The sequence below is a fragment of the Urocampus carinirostris genome, chromosome 9, assembly GCF_059441175.1.
Source record: "Urocampus carinirostris isolate Australia breed hairy pipefish chromosome 9, RoL_Ucar_1.0, whole genome shotgun sequence".
NCBI lineage: Eukaryota > Metazoa > Chordata > Actinopteri > Syngnathiformes > Syngnathidae > Urocampus > Urocampus carinirostris.
Window position 1 is genome coordinate 12,719,367 of NC_142357.1, and position 18,986 is coordinate 12,738,352.

Below are 18,986 nucleotides of genomic sequence, written 5' to 3' on the forward strand. Positions count from 1 at the left end.
TTGAAAACATCTACATTTATACATTCAATAACTTCGAAAGCTATATGAAACTTTATTCATTAGTGTTTTAGAGGGAAAATAATATGTCCAAGTACACTAACTTTTTGGCCTGGAGAGGGATGGATGTCACGAGGCTGTATTTGCCCAAGACACACCAGAGGGAAATGGTGCCCCTACGACCCTAGTGGTTAAGGGATCCAACCCAACCATAGTAACTTTTACCTGTTGCGGTGCGGCTCAAATTGGCTTATTAAAAATGAAAAACAAATAATTATAAAAATTAAATTATTAAAGATTTGATTTCACTTCTAAGAACTTTGTTGTGTTAATTATTCTTACTTAAGATACTCTGCACGATACACTGAATGCATTAAAAGATTTTCAGTTTTATCACATTTCAGGAAAAAAAAAAATCTAACGTATGTTTATAAAAAACGGGATAATGGGGTTAGTCAACACTCCAGTCCATAAATGAACTTGCAAATACAAATGCAGAGCTCCCCTGTATTAATTTTAGCATAAAATAGAAAGAAACATATGTACAGTACATGCCATAACATATCAGGGGTCTCCAACGTGGTAACCACGGGCACCAAGGGGCCTCTATGTGCAGCTGGGGTGCCAGTGGACCTGTTCTAAAAGTAGCTCATTAGTGCTGGGTCATTGTGATTTTCTAATAAAATTATTTTCTTAATGGTTGAGTCCATTTAACCGGACTTCCAACTAATAATCTGTTAATAAAATAGTAACAACATAAGTTGCTTTTTGATAAATGCATAGCAAAGCGCTGTACAGAAGGACAAAATAATGGGGAGCAGCGTTTTATGTTGAAATGGCTGTAAAAATGCCATTACAATCACCATCCACAAAAATATTACCTGTAGCAAAATTGTTTGTTCTTATATCCATTTCAAATGGAGATTATTATTACAAAACATGTCTAGCACTATTCATGTACTGGGTTTCTAACCAATATGCAGTTTGTATGTCAGTAGTATGTTGCTCGAATCTTATTACTATCTTGTTATTAGAACAGTTATTTTGAGAATGAAAAATACAGTTGATTGATTGAAGTGCAAAACAAACCATAAATATGCAGTAAAGCACTATGCCTTAAGTTCTTACATTATCATAGCACAAACTGCAGGTTTGTAACAATTGGAAACATATCAAGTGATTACAAAATAAATCTAAGAAAACTCTCATTTCTATGTCTTTCTTGTCATTTTCCTGATTTTGGATTAATTGAAAAACGAACATCAATGAATAGAAATTGTTGACAGTAAATTGTGACAGTGTGTGTGTCTTGTCAGCAAGCAAGGAAATTAGACTGAAGGACTTCCTAGGAAATAAGACTGAAGGACTTCCTTTTTTTCCCAAGCGAAGAGATAACCTCGTTTTCCCCATCGAGGACACGCTCAATAATTGATCAGCGACGCATTGCCAAGGACATTTTCTTGTTCTATCTCACCGGGACTGTAATTCTTCCCTTCTTAGCTTATGAAAAACTTGTGAGAAGTTAAATAGTTATTATTACAAGCAAACTGTGCAATTTGGCACAAAGTTAGACTTCTGTGATTTTTATCACTGAACTGATAAATTACCTTGTATTTATTTTTGCCTTTTTAATCATAACATTAGTTTTTTATTTTATTTACCTCTTTTACACCTTCACATCAAATCTCATATGAACAATGCTCAGTACTTTGGTATAAAGGACAATGAAGACAATTATAATAAAAACAATAAATTCTTAGAATTGTGTCTTGAAGTGTCTTTGTCTCTTGACCATTGGAACACAATGTGAAAACACAGATGAATATCATTCACAAAATGTCTAATATTAGTTTTGTGGAGCTTAAAATAAATGTATTTTTCGATGTTTTCATAATTAATTATTTTCTTTATTTTTTTTCAAAGTGAAACATTTTAATAGAAACCAAAAATTTAGATTTAGATAGTTCAATTGTTTGAATGCTTATGGCTGGTTTATCTGTAAAAGTATACAATGGGTTCGTACACCTTTTATGTCCATATCAACCACTTTTTAAGGACTTTCAAAGCCAATTTTACAATTTCTGTATTTTGCAGATCCACAAGTATATCTGCTATTTTTAATCTTACGTGCGCATTTTTCAAAAAATATCATTTTTAGATCTTGAGAAAATTACAAAGATATTTGTGGATCTGAACAATGCGTGTGAAAATATTTTTAGAAAATATTTCCCCATATAGATAATGGGTAAAAATGAATAATGAGAAATATGTAGCTTACATTTCCGATGGCAGGAATTTATTTCCATTACAATTTAACAATGGGAAACACTACGTTGATTTTGTCCATGGCCCGTAAAGAATGTCCATAATTGGTACAAAATCCTTGCACTAATACAAATTTCATAGTGCCCTGTTTAGGTGTAGCATGCACCTGTCTGCTTGGGCAGGGAGGGGAGGGGAGAGGGGGGGGGGTCGTCTTTATGTCAAAACAAGGAAGTCGACTTTGAAATGTCTAAATTAAACTCTGGCGGCATGATTTTGCAGCTTTAAACCCTTTTGGCTGACACATACATTCTAGTACAGGTCATTCTAAATGAGAGATGTGACAGCTGGAAGACACAATCATAAATTTAAGGACAGCAACAAAAGCTAAGGCATACAAAGGAAGGGGACAAAAATTATACCCTCAAAAAAGCATCGCAGAGGTAACAAAAAAAAAGCAAAGCAGTACAAGCTTCCTCAAACTCTATCCTTCTTTTAATTTTACATAATGCACTCAACAAACAAAAGAAAATATTCTGAAAACTACTGGATTACTCGAAACAAACCACTAAATGCACTCGTTTTAGTAACTCTCATCATCATCAAACAAAGCAGTATTGTTAACTGACTAATATAGGTATCTGTGCCAGGAAGAACATTTAAGGCCAGAATGCACCAATCACGCATCGAAAATTTGTAATTCTGGTTTGGTTTGTAAATTCTGCGTTTTATCAATGGAGATTAAAAAGAATGGTAAAATGGCTTTGATTTGTATGGCACTTTATAATCTGCAAGTTAGACCTAAAATTAAATCAATTTATTTTTAAAGACTCATTCTCAAAAAATCTTTTTTAGCAGTTTCAGTATTAGTGATAACTGCAACAGAAAAAACATTAAAGAAAGTTTGATTTATTAAAAAAGTATGCAATTTTTTTTATTTTTTTTGAAGAAAAAAGTAGGTCAGCAGTGCAGCATTACAGCTCGCTTGTAGCACCACTGAACCCACAAAATGCATGCATATTCAAATCAAAAGTTGATTAATATGTAGTTTAACAATTTTAATGTAGCTTTTGACAAAACTGCAGACTGGACTTGTCTGGACTGATTTTTCTCAAATAGGCACATCTGAAATCAAGGGCCAGTTGATCCAGAAACCAGAAAAATAAAGAAGAAAAAAAAACACGGGAGGATCACGCTAAAATAATGAATTTACATCCAACCTAGTATACTGTAGTTATACAAATAAACACGACTTGACTAATTACAGTAATGGAAGGCAGAGAATTCTGACTGACATGTTCACGGCTAAAATCTGCTGACAATAACAGTAAAATAGCAAATTCTTATAAAATACAAAATTAGGTAATAATCTTTAGGAATATTTAAATATTAAAACACGAGAACCTTGGAAATGCTACCTAATATATATACTTCACTCACTTCATTTTTAATTTCTAACATTTATAATAAATAAAATGTATTTCAAGCTGAATGTTATGAAGGACTGATGCTATTATAAGTTGAAATAAATGTAAAACTAAAAACCTACAAATATCTGGTACATCAATAAAATAACACATGAATAAATCACATAATACCTAATAGCTATCCGGTATAAATGCTATTTCTGCATTTTGTCATTCATTTCAGTATTTATTTGGTCGATTTTGTTGTTGCATATTTTCTCGTGTATTTTGTCACCCAAAAATGTGATTCAAATGGTCAAATTGCCACAGCTTTTCACTTAATGGTTGTCTGACCGTTTATTTTTAATCAATGATAAACCAAAAGGCAACCTGACCACCTCATTCGAATAATATTTTGTTGTGATAAAATACTAATGCCAAAATACACGACAAAAACATGACAACATACCAAAATTAATTACAAAATGCATAAAAGGAAAACATTGCAATTACGTATTATATTTAGGTATTACAAGAATTATTTATGTGTGAATTTGTATTTGAAGGTATTTATACATACATTTATTTCTACATATGGCAGAATTTGTCGTCCATAATTGACTTCAATCGAAACTATAGTGCTGACAAAATACATTGCCATTATGATTATTAGATCAAAATAAATGCTAAAGCTTGCATCTGTTAAAATAAATACACTACAACGGCAACACATTCCACGACCTTATCACTGAAAGTAAGAATTTAGTCGCCATGGAAATTTTGGTAAAAAAAATTGAAATCGAAAACGAAGACAGGTGTCACAAAAAATGGCGTTTCAACGTACAGGAGACGTCAACAACATCGGTTACAGAATGCTTCCATTGTAAAGCAACATTAATTTCTAAAATACAATAACTCAAGTATGCATTATTAACAATGCAGTTTTTTTTGCTTTGTCGAGTGTAGACGCGGTGGAAGAAACCTTAACCCCTTTTTGCTAATCGCTAGTTAGCGGTTAACTCGCAATATATCACCCAGTTTAAACAATACCTCTATTATACAAAAACACGACCACATTTTGTTCCAAAATAATGTACACAAATGCAATATATTAATTATTGCATGATGCAAAAACATTTTCAAAAACAAGAAGGTTGAGGACATCGTTAGCTTTGAAGTAGCTACCGCATCCCCCCCGGTTTATCGCGGATATGCTAAGCTATTAGCATAGGGAGCTACGGCCAGTCTTACCAGGTCAAAACAAGCACTGACGCGGGCCGAGGAGCATCGATTTCTGGCTTGCTTTTGCCAGATGACCCGATGTCTATTTGGTTCCTCTTGAGTGTTGGAAGGCGGAAAATAGATGCAAGAATCACAGCAGGCAATGCAAACGACGCGGAAGATTCATTGGAGGCATAAAAAACTGGAACGGCCGCTTGCTCGATACGTTATTAGCTGTTGCTGGTCGTCGCCGAGCTAGAGCTCTCCTGCACACGCATACGCAAAATCATACACAAGCGCACACACCCCTACAGAGCTACTCTTGCCCCGCCCCTTGAGAAAAAAGGGCGGGGCAATGCATATTAGTAACAAATTTGTATTAATTTAAAATCAAAATTCTCTACTATTTTTTTGTCACAATATAAGTCCATATTTACGTGCTTTAAATGTGTTGTATGATTTTATGAGCAACATTTCGAAACGGGGAAAGGGACTTACACGGCAGGGACGTCACTCTTTGGGACCGACACTCGGAAACATGCGTGACTATTTCGGTTTATATGTGACATAAATGAGTAAGATTATCGCTTATCACTTCTTACATTTTTTTTAAACCAACCACTGAAAAATCTCGACTCGAGATATAGTATATATAGTATTTTAGTCTACGGTCGACTGTTTCATTTTGAAGTATTTGTGCACAAATGTCCATTTTGGTAAAATTTTGCCACTCACAATTTCAAACAAAAAATATTGTGTGAATGTTTGTTTATTGAATATTCTGGAGACATTTTTCCCCCGCGTGAAAATAGAGTGTTCGATAAAATCTATATATGATAAAGAACGATTTGGTGAAAAGTAATTAAAAGCATTTGATATGAAACCTTAAAAAGAAACACAAATATATGTCATGTCTAAACTCGTTGCATACAATGTCTCATAACGATGAGATCAATGACAATAAAGACAATTCCATTCAATTCAATATTTCTTTTGAAATGCCATGTGGAACGTTTTTTGGGGATGATTACATTTTTTTGATGAATATAAATTCCTTTCAAAAATATATTTGAATACACTAGTGCATTTTAAAGCATTTGATTGTTTAATTATTTGTTGTAACCCGAAATTGCTTGACGTAATCTATTGAAATGCAATGGGATATGTATTATAACTTTTCCTTTACCAAAGTATACTGTATTTTTTAGCTTTAATTATTGCCAAATAGATCATCATTTTTGGAATCATATTAAATGCAACATCACTTTCCATTTACTCTGGTAAAATTGTAGGGTGTGGAGATTATCAGAGAATATTCTGGAATTGCCTCGAGTTTTCTATTGTAACAATGACGAGTTCCAAATCTAGTGGACTACAGTGACATCTGCTGGACAAACCGATTACGTGTAAAATCATTTATTTGAATGATCGTTTATTCTATTATTTTGGTATTCTTTTCAAGAACGCATTACAATGACAAATTGCAAAGGATCATTTGATTTGAAGCACTTTTGTTTATTACGTTATCATGCAAAATCATGACGCACATCAAATATTTTAATGGCTGTACTTGCCCAAGACACACCGCAGGAAATGGTGCCTCTACGACCCTGGTTAAGAGATACAGTACTGCCACCCAACTAACCAATTCAAACTCACCCATCTTTTAAAGCATTTACAGCCTTTGCAGGTGGAAAGGACTTAATTTCCCAAATTATGAATACGTTCCAGGAATGTTGTGGAAGGGATTTATTCCTAATGTGAAGTGTTTCTGTGATGTTTTACTTTTTACTTAATAACACCACTTAAGGTGTAGTCAACCTAAACATAGTCACAATGATAATACTTTGTATGTGCATTCATATTACACCTATCGGCCCTCACCCCTATCTATTGTGTGCACTGTCAATTGCTTTAAAGGGACAGTTTGTATTATTTATTGTCTCCCACTGGTAAAAAACAACGACTTAATTCTTTAAAAAACAATATTATTTTAATGAGAAAAACATGAACTATATTATAAAGATCCATATTTTTCAAATATTCATAGGTCGAGATATTTGCATATGAAGAAAAATTGTAGTTTGGTCACTTTGGGTCTCCGTAGTTTTTCTTTTTTCCTTGCGCTTTTTAGCACTCGTTTTTGCTTGCACAACTCAATACAGTTGCTGCACTTGGTTTGCGGGTGTTTTTATTATTTTTGTTCCTAGTGTGAATGCATAACAAGTGGGCCTTAATGTAAAATATGCACATTAAATATGATACGGATGATTTTTGGAGATTTTATTGCTTCGATGAATTATTTATACACACACACACACACACACACACACACACACACACACACACACACACACACACACCCCTACAGAGCTACTCTTGCCCCGCCCCTTGAGAAAAAAGGGCGGGGCAATGCATATTAGTAACAAATTTGTATTAATTTAAAATCAAAATTCTCTACTATTTTTTTGTCACAATATAAGTCCATGTTTACGTGCTTTAAATGTGTTGTATGATTTTATGAGCAACATTTCGAAACGGGGAAAGGGACTTACACGGCAGGGACGTCACTCTTTGGGACCGACACTCGGAAACATGCGTGACTATTTCGGTTTATATGTGACATAAATGAGTAAGATTATCGCTTATCACTTCTTACATTTTTTTTAAACCAACCACTGAAAAATCTCGACTCGAGATATAGTATATATAGTATTTTAGTCTACGGTCGACTGTTTCATTTTGAAGTATTTGTGCACAAATGTCCATTTTGGTAAAATTTTGCCACTCACAATTTCAAACAAAAAATATTGTGTGAATGTTTGTTTATTGAATATTCTGGAGACATTTTTCCCCCGCGTGAAAATAGAGTGTTCGATAAAATCTATATATGATAAAGAACGATTTGGTGAAAAGTAATTAAAAGCATTTGATATGAAACCTTAAAAAGAAACACAAATATATGTCATGTCTAAACTCGTTGCATACAATGTCTCATAACGATGAGATCAATGACAATAAAGACAATTCCATTCAATTCAATATTTCTTTTGAAATGCCATGTGGAACGTTTTTTGGGGATGATTACATTTTTTTGATGAATATAAATTCCTTTCAAAAATATATTTGAATACACTAGTGCATTTTAAAGCATTTGATTGTTTAATTATTTGTTGTAACCCGAAATTGCTTGACGTAATCTATTGAAATGCAATGGGATATGTATTATAACTTTTCCTTTACCAAAGTATACTGTATTTTTTAGCTTTAATTATTGCCAAATAGATCATCATTTTTGGAATCATATTAAATGCAACATCACTTTCCATTTACTCTGGTAAAATTGTAGGGTGTGGAGATTATCAGAGAATATTCTGGAATTGCCTCGAGTTTTCTATTGTAACAATGACGAGTTCCAAATCTAGTGGACTACAGTGACATCTGCTGGACAAACCGATTACGTGTAAAAATTATTTTTGTTCCTAGTGTGAATGCATAACAAGTGGGCCTTAATGTAAAATATGCACATTAAATATGATACGGATGATTTTTGGAGATTTTATTGCTTCGATGAATTATTTATACACACACACACACACACACACACACACACACACACACACACACACACACACACACACACACACACACACACACACACACACACACACACACACACACACACACACACACACACACACACACACACACACACACACACACGCACGCACGCACACACTTACAGGAATGTTTCACAATCCATTGGTTTACCCAAACACCCACACAAGCCCCCCAAAATATTCAAATTAAATACCAAAACAACTAAAATGCTTCGCTATCTTACAGTACAGTCACAACAATTTTTCCAAAATGCCTTTTGCATGCATACAAAAAAGAGTAATGCATGATGTTCATATTTTTGCAGATATATTTGTGTGGCAAAATAAAGTATCATTAAGAATTAATACGATTAAGATTAAGTTGATCTCTTGATGGCTTCCACAGAGGAGGAGAAGGATGTACTGCAGATATTTGCGACATCATAAACAGTCCTGGTGGTTTCTGTTTTATATTATCTATGCTTTTTAGAAGAGCTGTCTTCTTCTTGCAAAAATGAAGTGTTGAGCCTCTAAGCTTCGTAAACCCTGTGGGGAAGACAGAGAAAGTTTGCATTGAATATATTGGTCTTTCTGCAGGACTCCACATGTTATAATTCCCATTTTTTAAAAGACATGCTTTCGAAGAATAATTTTAAAGGAACTCTATGGAATTTGGAAGTTTCGTACCCACTCCTGCCCTCTCCTAGCTTGTGTCATCTTTGAAGATTTTGTCAAGCTCCTTATGTTGCGTATGAAAGTAAGTGTATTTCTTAGACACACTTGAATAAACTCTTCTTCTTTCATCTTTCTTGGGATTTAAGTTGGTGTTTGGACTGTATTTGAAATTGGCCTTTACTTACTTTAACCATTTTTAAAGCTACACTGACAAATAGAAACAAAATATAAACCGCGTGGACGAGCATGGACGCGCTTGAAGTATCTGTCCACCCCCAACCCCTCTTCATTCCTCCTATATAATGTGTTCTGCCCTAAACAGCTTTGCTAAAATTATAGTTAAAGCAGATAGGCACAGTGGAGAACAAATGATAAGGGCTATTTGAACTCAGTTGGGCATTATTAACACATCCTTTATGGAGAAAATATTTTTCAACTCTTTAAGGACACCTCAAATAGAGGACCCTGCCTTTAACCTTAATATTGTTTAAAACACTTTTTTTTAATTTGTGAAATCTGAGAAACTGTTTCATAATGAATAAACTGTGAAAAGATTAAACACACAGGGATTTTAACTGTGTTTGAATGATTCACTTTGATATCAAGTTTTCTTTATATTTGTTATTAGGTAAAAAGTAAATCGTGTTATAAAACATCAATTCTATACTATTTTAAAACCCTTTACTGCTTGGAAAAGGTTACAGTGACTAATATAAACTAAATTGATACCAATCTCAAGTACTGATGTAACTGGGGTATACAATTTATTTGCCTCTATAAAAACGACTGAGAAATTTATAGAAATACATTCAAACTCCAACATAAATTTCCATAATACAGCAACAAATAATAAAGGCTTTCTCAATTTCTAATTCCTGATTGATAGACGGCCACTAGAGGGCAATTGATGATGAAATTGGACAACCTTGTAAATGTAATTGAAAGTTAAAGCTAGTTTTGAATATATTCTATAAAATGTCTGTTATGCTGTACGTATAAATACCTGTAGAGGGTACTATTGAATTTTATAATCAGATAGTTGGGTCAGATTTGGAAAAAAAGACTTCACCTGTGCTTGTCCTTCCAGATGTGAAACCACTTGACAAGGTTCTTGGTGCTTTGCAGTTTAGGGTGCAGACAGTACTCCTGGCCCTTAAAGCGAGCCACATTTTCCATAGTCACGCTGCAGCAGGGGAAAAAAAACAACAAAGGATTCACTAAAATGCAAAATGTATTTTGTTAAGGAGTTATTTAATGTAAAAAACATACATTTTGACTGTTCAAAGTAGATTTTTTCTTTAAGGCTGTAAATGTCAAAATAATTATATTTTTGAGGCCCCTTCTCAAGGTTTCTTATTCTTCTCGTGCTGAGATTTTGAGTTTTTCCTTGCCCGCATGTTGGTTTAATATCAGGGGATGGCGTAATTGTAACCTGTGCAGACCTTTGAGACATTTTGTGATTAAGGTCCATACAAATAAATCTGACTTGACTTGACTATTCTTTAAAGTTGCTCTACAGGATTTGGGTGTTTCAGCAGTGTGGTGGTTAGCACATTCCCCTAACATGCAAAAGGTTTCCAGTTAAAGATCAGGTTCAAACATTTGCTGGCTTGGAAAGGGATAGGTGCTACCAGGCTGTACTTGCCCAAGACATACTACAGAAAATGGTGCCCCTACGACCATAATGGTTACTGGCTCCAACAGAATTCGGGTCCTTTGGTTTATGTCATCATTGCAGCCTCTGTCAAGCTCCCTAATGCTGCGTGTTCAAGTACGAGTATTTCTCATACGTTCTTGGATAAACTCTTACTTTTTCATATTTTCTAGGGTTTCGGTTGGTGTTTGTAATGTATTTGAAGAAAACATTTTCTTACTTTCAACATTTTCAAGCTACATTAAAAAAAACTGTGGCAATATGTATATAGTCACTCTCTAAACCTTCCCCCTTTTCATGCAAACGTGCAGGTAGGAGCTGCACGTTTGCATGATAGTTTATGTATTTCTGCTTATTAAATGAAACAATGTATCCATTTGTTTTAAAATAAATTCTGTGTTTTTAACCAGTAAGAGGCGCAAAATAATACACAGTGTCACTTTAAGTTATGGCCTTAAAGCCGCGATTTAAACTCTTCAGTCATAACTCTTGAGTAACAGCTTTTAAATCTGCCGCTTTAACTCTGATTAAAGAGGAATATTTAAAGCTTTATCTGTTGTCATCCCTGTAAATGGCACAACATCGTGCTGTGGTGCCCAAACTATGACATGGGGACTAAGCTAGCCACTGGTATGTTATTCTTAAAAAAAAATTGTATCTTGTTACTTATAGTATATTTGACTGCAAACTTTCCTATTCATTGTACAGCTGTGCATAGAATGTCAAGTCAAGTCAACTCAAGTCATATTTATTTGTATAGGTCATAATTACAAAATCTCTAATCAAATTGCAGTGCATGAAATTGATAATATACCGGACATGCAAAACAACACCCTTATAATTAGCTACTTGGTGAAAGTGCCATTGTGTTTCTTTGAATTGCACAAAACACTTTTCCACACAGAGAAGCATGAGAACATTCATTCTTTTGTTCGCAAAGTGAGAAATGGCAGCTTTTTGGACGACAGGAAACTTGCTTATTGCTTTATATAACAACGCTCGACAATGTAAACCTCAGGAACAAGTCAGGTTTGGCTCACGGGCTCCTGCCTGGCATGCGGCACATTCAGGCTCAAAGGAGAAAGAAATGTGGGGAAAAAAACACCCAGCATGCCCAGGGCCTCTTTATCCAACCACTATGAATGTTAAATGAGTTGATTTGAAGACAAATAGACTTTATTTTTATCCAAATCATGAGAACAGACATTTTTACATGCATTACTTGGACTCTTAAGGAATATAACATACTATGCATTGTGTATGCATTTCACATCCTTTCATTAGGCAAGATTGTAATGGACAATTGAAAAAAACGTTTCACTACACACAAACACAAAATCAACATACTGTAAATACCTAAAGGAAGCAAGCCAAGAAAGAAGAGTAATATCATACGTTTTATAATGTGTGTGTTTGAAACAGTATGCTTTTAAAATGCCAAAACTGGTAGGGTGCTTTGTAAGGTTGGAAATACTCAGTGTGAGTATCAAGTATGAGCTGTGGCCCACACCAGTTCCTGATCAACATTTCTAAACCAAGGCTTTCTTTTTTACTTTATTTGAAAAGGTTTCAAGCATTCCACCTGTAGAAAACATTCAAAATGTAATTCTTGGCTCCAGTCTAAATTCTAGGGCAGGTTATAGTGTAGCCTAAAATAAAAGCTTGGTCACATCAAAGCGTCTTGATTAGGAATCATTATTTGTGTTCTGGTAACTAAATTTGCCTAAAGATGACATTTGAGGTTTCACTACAAAAAAAACAGATTAAATAAATTAAGTGGAAAATATGAGTTTTGCTCAATTCAACTATTATTTAGCTTATTTTAACAAAATTCTTTCTGGATTGATTTTTTTTAATGTAAAACCGAAAAAAGTTTGGCGACATAACCACTGTCAAGGGAACATTGCTTTATAAGTTGTCTATTCAAGGTAATTGTCCAAGTTTATCTACCAAAATTGTAGGAATCAAATGCTAGCACAGATGACTGATGACTTACTGCCTGAACCTACACCATTTATTCCGTGAGCGCTTAAATATTTTCCGTTTGCCTGTGCAGCTGTACCATTTATGTTCAGTTATAACTAGACTTTATAACTAGCATACTGCTAATCCTACTTTTATCGCATGTGTTTGATTCTTCTAATATATGTTATATACCTGCCAACACTACCGCTTCATGCGTTCGACTATCATTTTTCGCCCTTTGAAAACGCTTACTACTTTAAAAGATGAAATCTACAGTTTTTTCAAATTTAAACAACACAGCTGCTTACTTTAAAGCACTACTAAGTCTTTCTGCATGAATAAACCGCTCTAATGAACACATGAGATTGCCGTTTTGGTAAAAGTTTACCACTTCTGATTTTAAACAGGCACATGTTGTTTGTTTAAGTTAACGTAATGGACGTGGATTGTGTTTTATGCATAAAACTAGGGTGCACAATGACATCTCCTGCTTTTTAATGTCAAAAGGTTAGCATGCATGTATTTAAGTCGTTTTTTTTTAATTAATCTTATCTGATATTTAGTTTTACATTAAAGTAGGAATTAACTCCGATATAAGGCATTTGATTTTGGAATGAAGAGCCAAAATTTAATAATGTCTTGTTTAAGGTTTAAAGATGTAATATAGACCAAAGAGGGATGATTAAGTGTCTGATGGGTGCCATTGAGCAGCGCGTCAACCCAAATGGTCAAATGAGGCCTGCGAGCCAAACGACTACAAAATCAACAAACACTCGCATTCTTTCCCGTTCTACCTCCCCTCAGCCACCCCTACCTCCTCCTTTCGCTCTTTTTTCACTTGTACAGAAAACCCACAGAGACATTCGTTTTTCACTGGGCACCAGTAAAGCGGCTGCCCCGTGTCACATTCTAATCAGGCAAGCCACCAAGTTGATATATCGCCGCAGTAATCTACACAACAAGTTAGTGTAGATAGTTGGTAGTGAGTATAAAACACCATTTATGTGTGTCTTAAAATATGTGAAACCATCTGTTAAATTTTCTCAAGGGTTCTATTTTTCTCAAACTGTGTTTTTTGAGTTTTTCCTTGCCTGCATGCTGGGTTCAGAGGAATAGTGTAATTGTGGCCTGTGCAGTCCTTTAACACTTTTTGTCATTAAGGGATAAACAAATAAATATGACTTGACTTTTGAATGTAATGAAGTCATCATTAATCCTAAAGTCCTCGTAAGTGCTTGTTTAATAAAAATAATTTTTTTGTTTTGTTCATTTTTTGTGAATTTCACATGTTACAATGACAATACCAATGATAGGTTATTATCATTGAAAGAAGTGAAATGCAGAAGAAAATTAACAATCATCTGTGATAACGTGACTAAAAATAGTGTGCTAATGAGATCAAATCTACTGCCTTTTCGTAAGTCATCTATACCCTCGGTGGTACAGTGACAACAAAGCTAAGTCGAGACTGTAAACAGCACAGGAGGCGGCATTAGCGGCATTAGCTCAGGAGGTAAAGTGCTCGTCTTGGGATCAAGAGGTCGCAGGTTTGATTCCCGACTCCTCCATGCTATATGTCGAAGTGTCCTTGGGCAAGACACTGAATCCCTAAAGCCCCCAGTAAGCAGGTAGGCATGGCTGATTCCCCATTGGTGTATGAGTGTGTGCGTGTGCGCTATATAAATGCAGACCATTTACCATTTAGCACAGCAAAACACAAAGTTCATGTTCCATGGAGTTTTTTTTTTTATCTGTGAAGAACCCACAGGGTTTATTTGGTTATTTTTTATTCTAAAACATTGTTGTTAAATGTTTTGTGATTTTTGTTCTGTAAAGAATCTAGAAGGCTAAAAAAACAATACAGGTTTTACATTTAGGCATTACTGCAATCGTCACACTTTTTCTGTTACAAACCGACCCTTGCCCTCATTAAAAAAGGGAGACGTTTGGTGACCCCTGGTCTAAACTAGAGAAACCAAATTTAATTTGAATTGAATCGAGACCTTTAATGCAATACCGCAATTGACCTGGAGAGAGAAGCCAAGAGCTCCTTAAGTAACTGGCCCCTGAGAAGCTGAAATAACACACCCCAGTGGTTCTTACAATATCATCTTTTCCTGGCAGAAGGGGTGTTTTGGTTTGAGCTCCAGCTTCTGCACATCCTTGTAGCGGATCTTCGGTCCCTTCCTGGTGCAACGGCACTTATAGGCTATATACAAAGAGAAACAGAAACTTAATCTTCCCATTGTGTCATGTTATTTTCATTTCAAAATCCATCCATCCATTATCTGCACCGTTTATCCTCAGTAGGGTCTCTGGAGCCCATCTCAGCTGTCCTCTGGCAGTGGGCAGGGGACTGGTTGTTATTTCAAAATGTGTTTTGAAAATCCATTGATTCATAATCATAAATTAAGTTTAAAAAAATCATAACATGAGTCAAAAACTCAAAATATGACTGCTGTATCTAAAAATATATATAGCTGGTATGCATTTGCAGTTTATTTAATATACTTTACATAGATGCACAGAGATAATCAAGTTTTAAATCTTAGACATCCTTCTGCTTTAAGAAGGCATCACCCCTTGTTCATTGGCTACGTTGTTAGTGCCTAATAAAAGAAATATTTCTTTGTCTGTTAGGTCATAGGTGAAGGTGTTATTGCCAAGGTTGCCAAAATCTATCAGCGGTGTACAAATAAAGCTGTCACATGCCTCATGGTCGTAATAGAAACATCACATGACGACAAAAGCAAAGCCAAATAGGTCCATTTAGTTTTTGATATTAGGTTACCGGTGTTTTTCTGCTAAAAGAATATTGCTTTGAATGTTTTGTCATGGGGAACTACCACCATTAGCACCAATTTTATATACTGTATACTCTCTCTCTCTCTCCAATCTCTCCCTCTCTCTCACTCTCTCTCTCTCCCTCTCTTTCTCTCTCTCTCTCTCTCTCTCTCTCTCTCTCTCTCTCTCTCTCTCTCTCTCTATATATATATATATATATATATATATATATATATATATATATATATATATATATATATATATATAAAAACATGCATTTCAGGTGAATTGGCCGGTCCAAATTGTCCCTAGGTGTGAATGAGCGAGTGAGTTGTCTGTCCCCGTCCATGTGCCCTGCGATTGGCTGGCTACCAGTTCAGGGTGTCCCCTGCCCACTGCCCGGAGATGGCTGGGATGGGCTCCAGCCCCCCCGCGACCCTAATGGGGATAAGCAGTACGGCTAATGAGATGAGATGAGATATAAATATAGTGTGTGTGTGTTTGTGTCTTTGTTGTTACATTAAAGAAAATATATATCTTAACATTTTATCCCTTTGTATAATGACAATAAAAGCCATTAACTTATTCAAAATAACTCTTTTGTATGCAAATACCTTACACTTTAATTATTTAAAACATTATTGGGCCATGAAAAGAAAACTGTATTCTTAAATAGATATGAATCAATGACATTTCAAAATTGCAGTGTCAACGTATGTAATACTTCGAGCTCAAATAAAAATATCCCATAAAAAATGAGTTAAAAATGAGAAATAACTACTCACAAAGTAATAATGTTCATATAAAATATGTATGATATATCGATACTGTATATTATCAATTTTAGTACATTTTAATTGAATACTTGTAGATGCATTTTGATATACAGTATACATCGAAAAATGTGTTTAAAATCTCCAGAAATCATAAAATAAATAAATAAATGGATAAATCAGAAGACACAGAGTCAAATAAGAAAATTGCATCAAAACATTCTGAACTTTCGAAAGAAATGTGCTGTTTTTTAAATTTCAATTATTTTCTTTGCTCATAGAATGCGAAACTGCTTCAAATATTGCACAACACGATTGTAGTCAGTTACTAGCAAACCACAGAACTCGGAAACAAAATAACTATTCTATATTTTGTGACTATTTTTAATTACCACTACAATGTTTCAAATTACCTGCAAGGTGAAAACTACAACTTTTGCGGGAAATTTTTTGATGACAAGATCATTTAAAACAAAGTGCAGTTTGAGTATCTGCACATGTCAGATTTGCTGACTCTTATCTAACTTATATCTGGTCTGGGGGGCAACACCGAGCTATTGTTTATAAAATCATTTTTTTTCCTACAAGTAATCTTGTCTCCCCCCTAAAATTGAGAACAACAGGCGTCCTGTGCAACCATGAGCTTTGTCTGCTCTTTCCCACGTCTGTTAAACAAACGTAATTTAATTTCCTGCCCCCTGAGTTCCACTTTCTATACATCCCCGCACCATGCCTTTTTAATTAAATCAGTTCACTTTTGTGTTTTGAAATCTTTCCCATACAAGAAGTTGACAAAAACACATCCTCCATTTCTTTGAAAACATCAAAACAGCATCATCTCTTTATGAAGCAAACCACAAAAACGTTTCATTTACCTCCCGCACTCAGGACACAAAAGACTACCAGCAGAAAAATGAACGCTAACTTGCACCGCAGCATGTCTTGAACTTTGTTCAAAATTACAAAATCCAAAAACTGCAAGAAAAGTAAAAAAAAAGGAAGTCAAAAGTGATGAAAGTCGACACTCGGAGTGGATGGTACGGAAGTGATGGAGGAGGTCGACGCAAAAGCTGGTTTTCACCCCAGCGCCTGCTTGACTGCTGCTTTTAAAAGCCTTCCGCTGCCTCCCTCTGCTCATTAATATGCACCACCAGACGGCCAATCAGCAGTCGGATGAGAGCTGAGGAGGACGCTGAGCTCGTTTCATGGAAAAAGATAAAACGCAGACGGAAGAAAAACAAACTTGCATAACACGTATTAGCTTAGCTATTTACTACCTAGAGAAGGGGTCGGTAACCTATGGCTCGCGAGCCATTTACGGCTCTTTTCATGAGTACATATGGCTCGGCTAAAAAATAGAACTTGTGCAAAATTTGGTAAATTGCATGATGCTGAGCTGATTGCCTTTCATGCTAAACCGAGATGACACTAAAAGTCTATGGGTTTGTTCAAGTATATAAAGGACACAGTTTTAACTAGTGCTTACAGTCGAGGTTACACCAAAAGACCCCGTTGTGGCAGTAAATCGCTTAATAATCCTTTAAATCAGGGGTCGGGTACCTATGGCTCGCAGGCAATATATGGCTTACGAGCCGTATGCAGTATGGCTCTATTCATGAGTAAATAGGGCTCGGGTATAAATGAGATCTTGCACAATTGTTTGATGCATGCAATTATTTGGTGTATTTTACATGTGGAGTCATTCATCGCACGTGCGAAAACAAGACAAGAATGAAATACAAAGGGTTCAATCCAGTCTTTATGGGACACAATTCTAAACTACAGTTTACAGTCATGGTGTCACAACAACAGACCCCGTTGTGGATGTAAATCGCTAAATAATGCTTTATATGGAAGCTCATTAATCATTATATGTTTATTGTTGACACACTTTATGATGAATAGCCACAGAACAAGCTTAAATCCAAAACAAAGTTTTACCTAAAAGCTCTAGTAAAGCACCTAGAGCAATTTGATTGGGTGTATGGTAGAAATGGGCGGAGTTATACACAGGGCAAGTGCACTCTTTCTCCTTTGGCCAGCGCTGTCTGCACTCAAGGTAATGTCAGGCACCAGGAACGGAGACTGGAACCCAATTGCATTAGTTTCTTAGTTTTATTGAGAAAGGAGACGTAAGCTGGCACCCACGATCCAGTGATCGTTGATTGTGGGGAGCAGGTCGCTCGGGACGCGGACGTGGCACTTCTCTGGCGAGCGATAGCCGTGTCGAAGAGGGAAAAGCAGGTCGGGTTACCGGTGCGCAGGAAACAGGTCGAAGATACGTACGGGAGTCAAAAAACTGGGAGTCAGGTTCGGAAGGCTTGCCTTAGAGGGAGCTGAAGGTTCGCAACGATCGGTCGCGGGTAACAGGGAGTCGAACAGAGCTGTTGGCGCCACCAGGGCAGCCGCAGGTGCCCCGAATCAGTAATCATGACAGGTAAATGCAATGGTATCCTCGTTTGCAGTATTTTGTGACATTTTTACAAAAGCACTTTAACACTATTAAATAATTAAGGGAGGGAGATGAAATTCAGGTGGCATATTTTTATTGATATGGGATCCAAACAAAAGAAAAGTTGTCAAAAACAAACGGATCAGACCAAAAAAACAAACAGGATCCAACGCAGGCAGATTTACAGACTAGACATTT

At 35.6% G+C, this 18,986-nt stretch overlaps 2 protein-coding genes across 6 annotated transcripts in view; both read right to left on the reverse strand.

Annotated features, from left to right (window-relative positions):
* fam13b (family with sequence similarity 13 member B) overlaps positions 1-5,203 on the reverse strand; it is a 55,484-nt gene extending 50,281 nt beyond the window's left edge. For 2 of the 4 annotated variants that reach the window (XM_088344572.1, XM_088344570.1), the window contains exon 1: positions 4,917-5,202. The gene's annotated coding sequence lies outside the window, so the exon portion shown is untranslated. Of the gene's footprint in view, positions 1-4,916 lie in introns of all 4 variants that reach the window. The other 2 variants (XM_088344571.1, XM_088344574.1) reach the window with 2 other exon arrangements.
* Positions 5,204-7,154: 1,951 nt separating this feature from the next.
* cxcl14 (chemokine (C-X-C motif) ligand 14) lies at positions 7,155-17,435 on the reverse strand. Of its 2 annotated transcripts, XR_015851410.1 has the most exons (5): positions 17,212-17,435; positions 14,883-14,988; positions 10,230-10,343; positions 8,598-9,031; positions 7,155-7,251 (listed from the first exon to the last, which is right to left on the reverse strand). XR_015851410.1 is itself a non-coding variant. In XM_088344575.1 (4 exons), the coding sequence occupies exons 1-4, from the start codon at positions 17,273-17,275 to the stop codon at positions 9,016-9,018; spliced, it is 300 nt and encodes a 99-aa protein (XP_088200701.1). In that variant the 5' UTR covers positions 17,276-17,435; the 3' UTR covers positions 8,431-9,015. The 2 variants fall into 2 exon arrangements, 1 of the variants encoding a protein (XP_088200701.1); XM_088344575.1 differs by lacking the exon at positions 7,155-7,251 and having other exon boundaries at positions 8,431-9,031.
* Between the last annotated feature and the right edge of the window lie 1,551 nt (positions 17,436-18,986).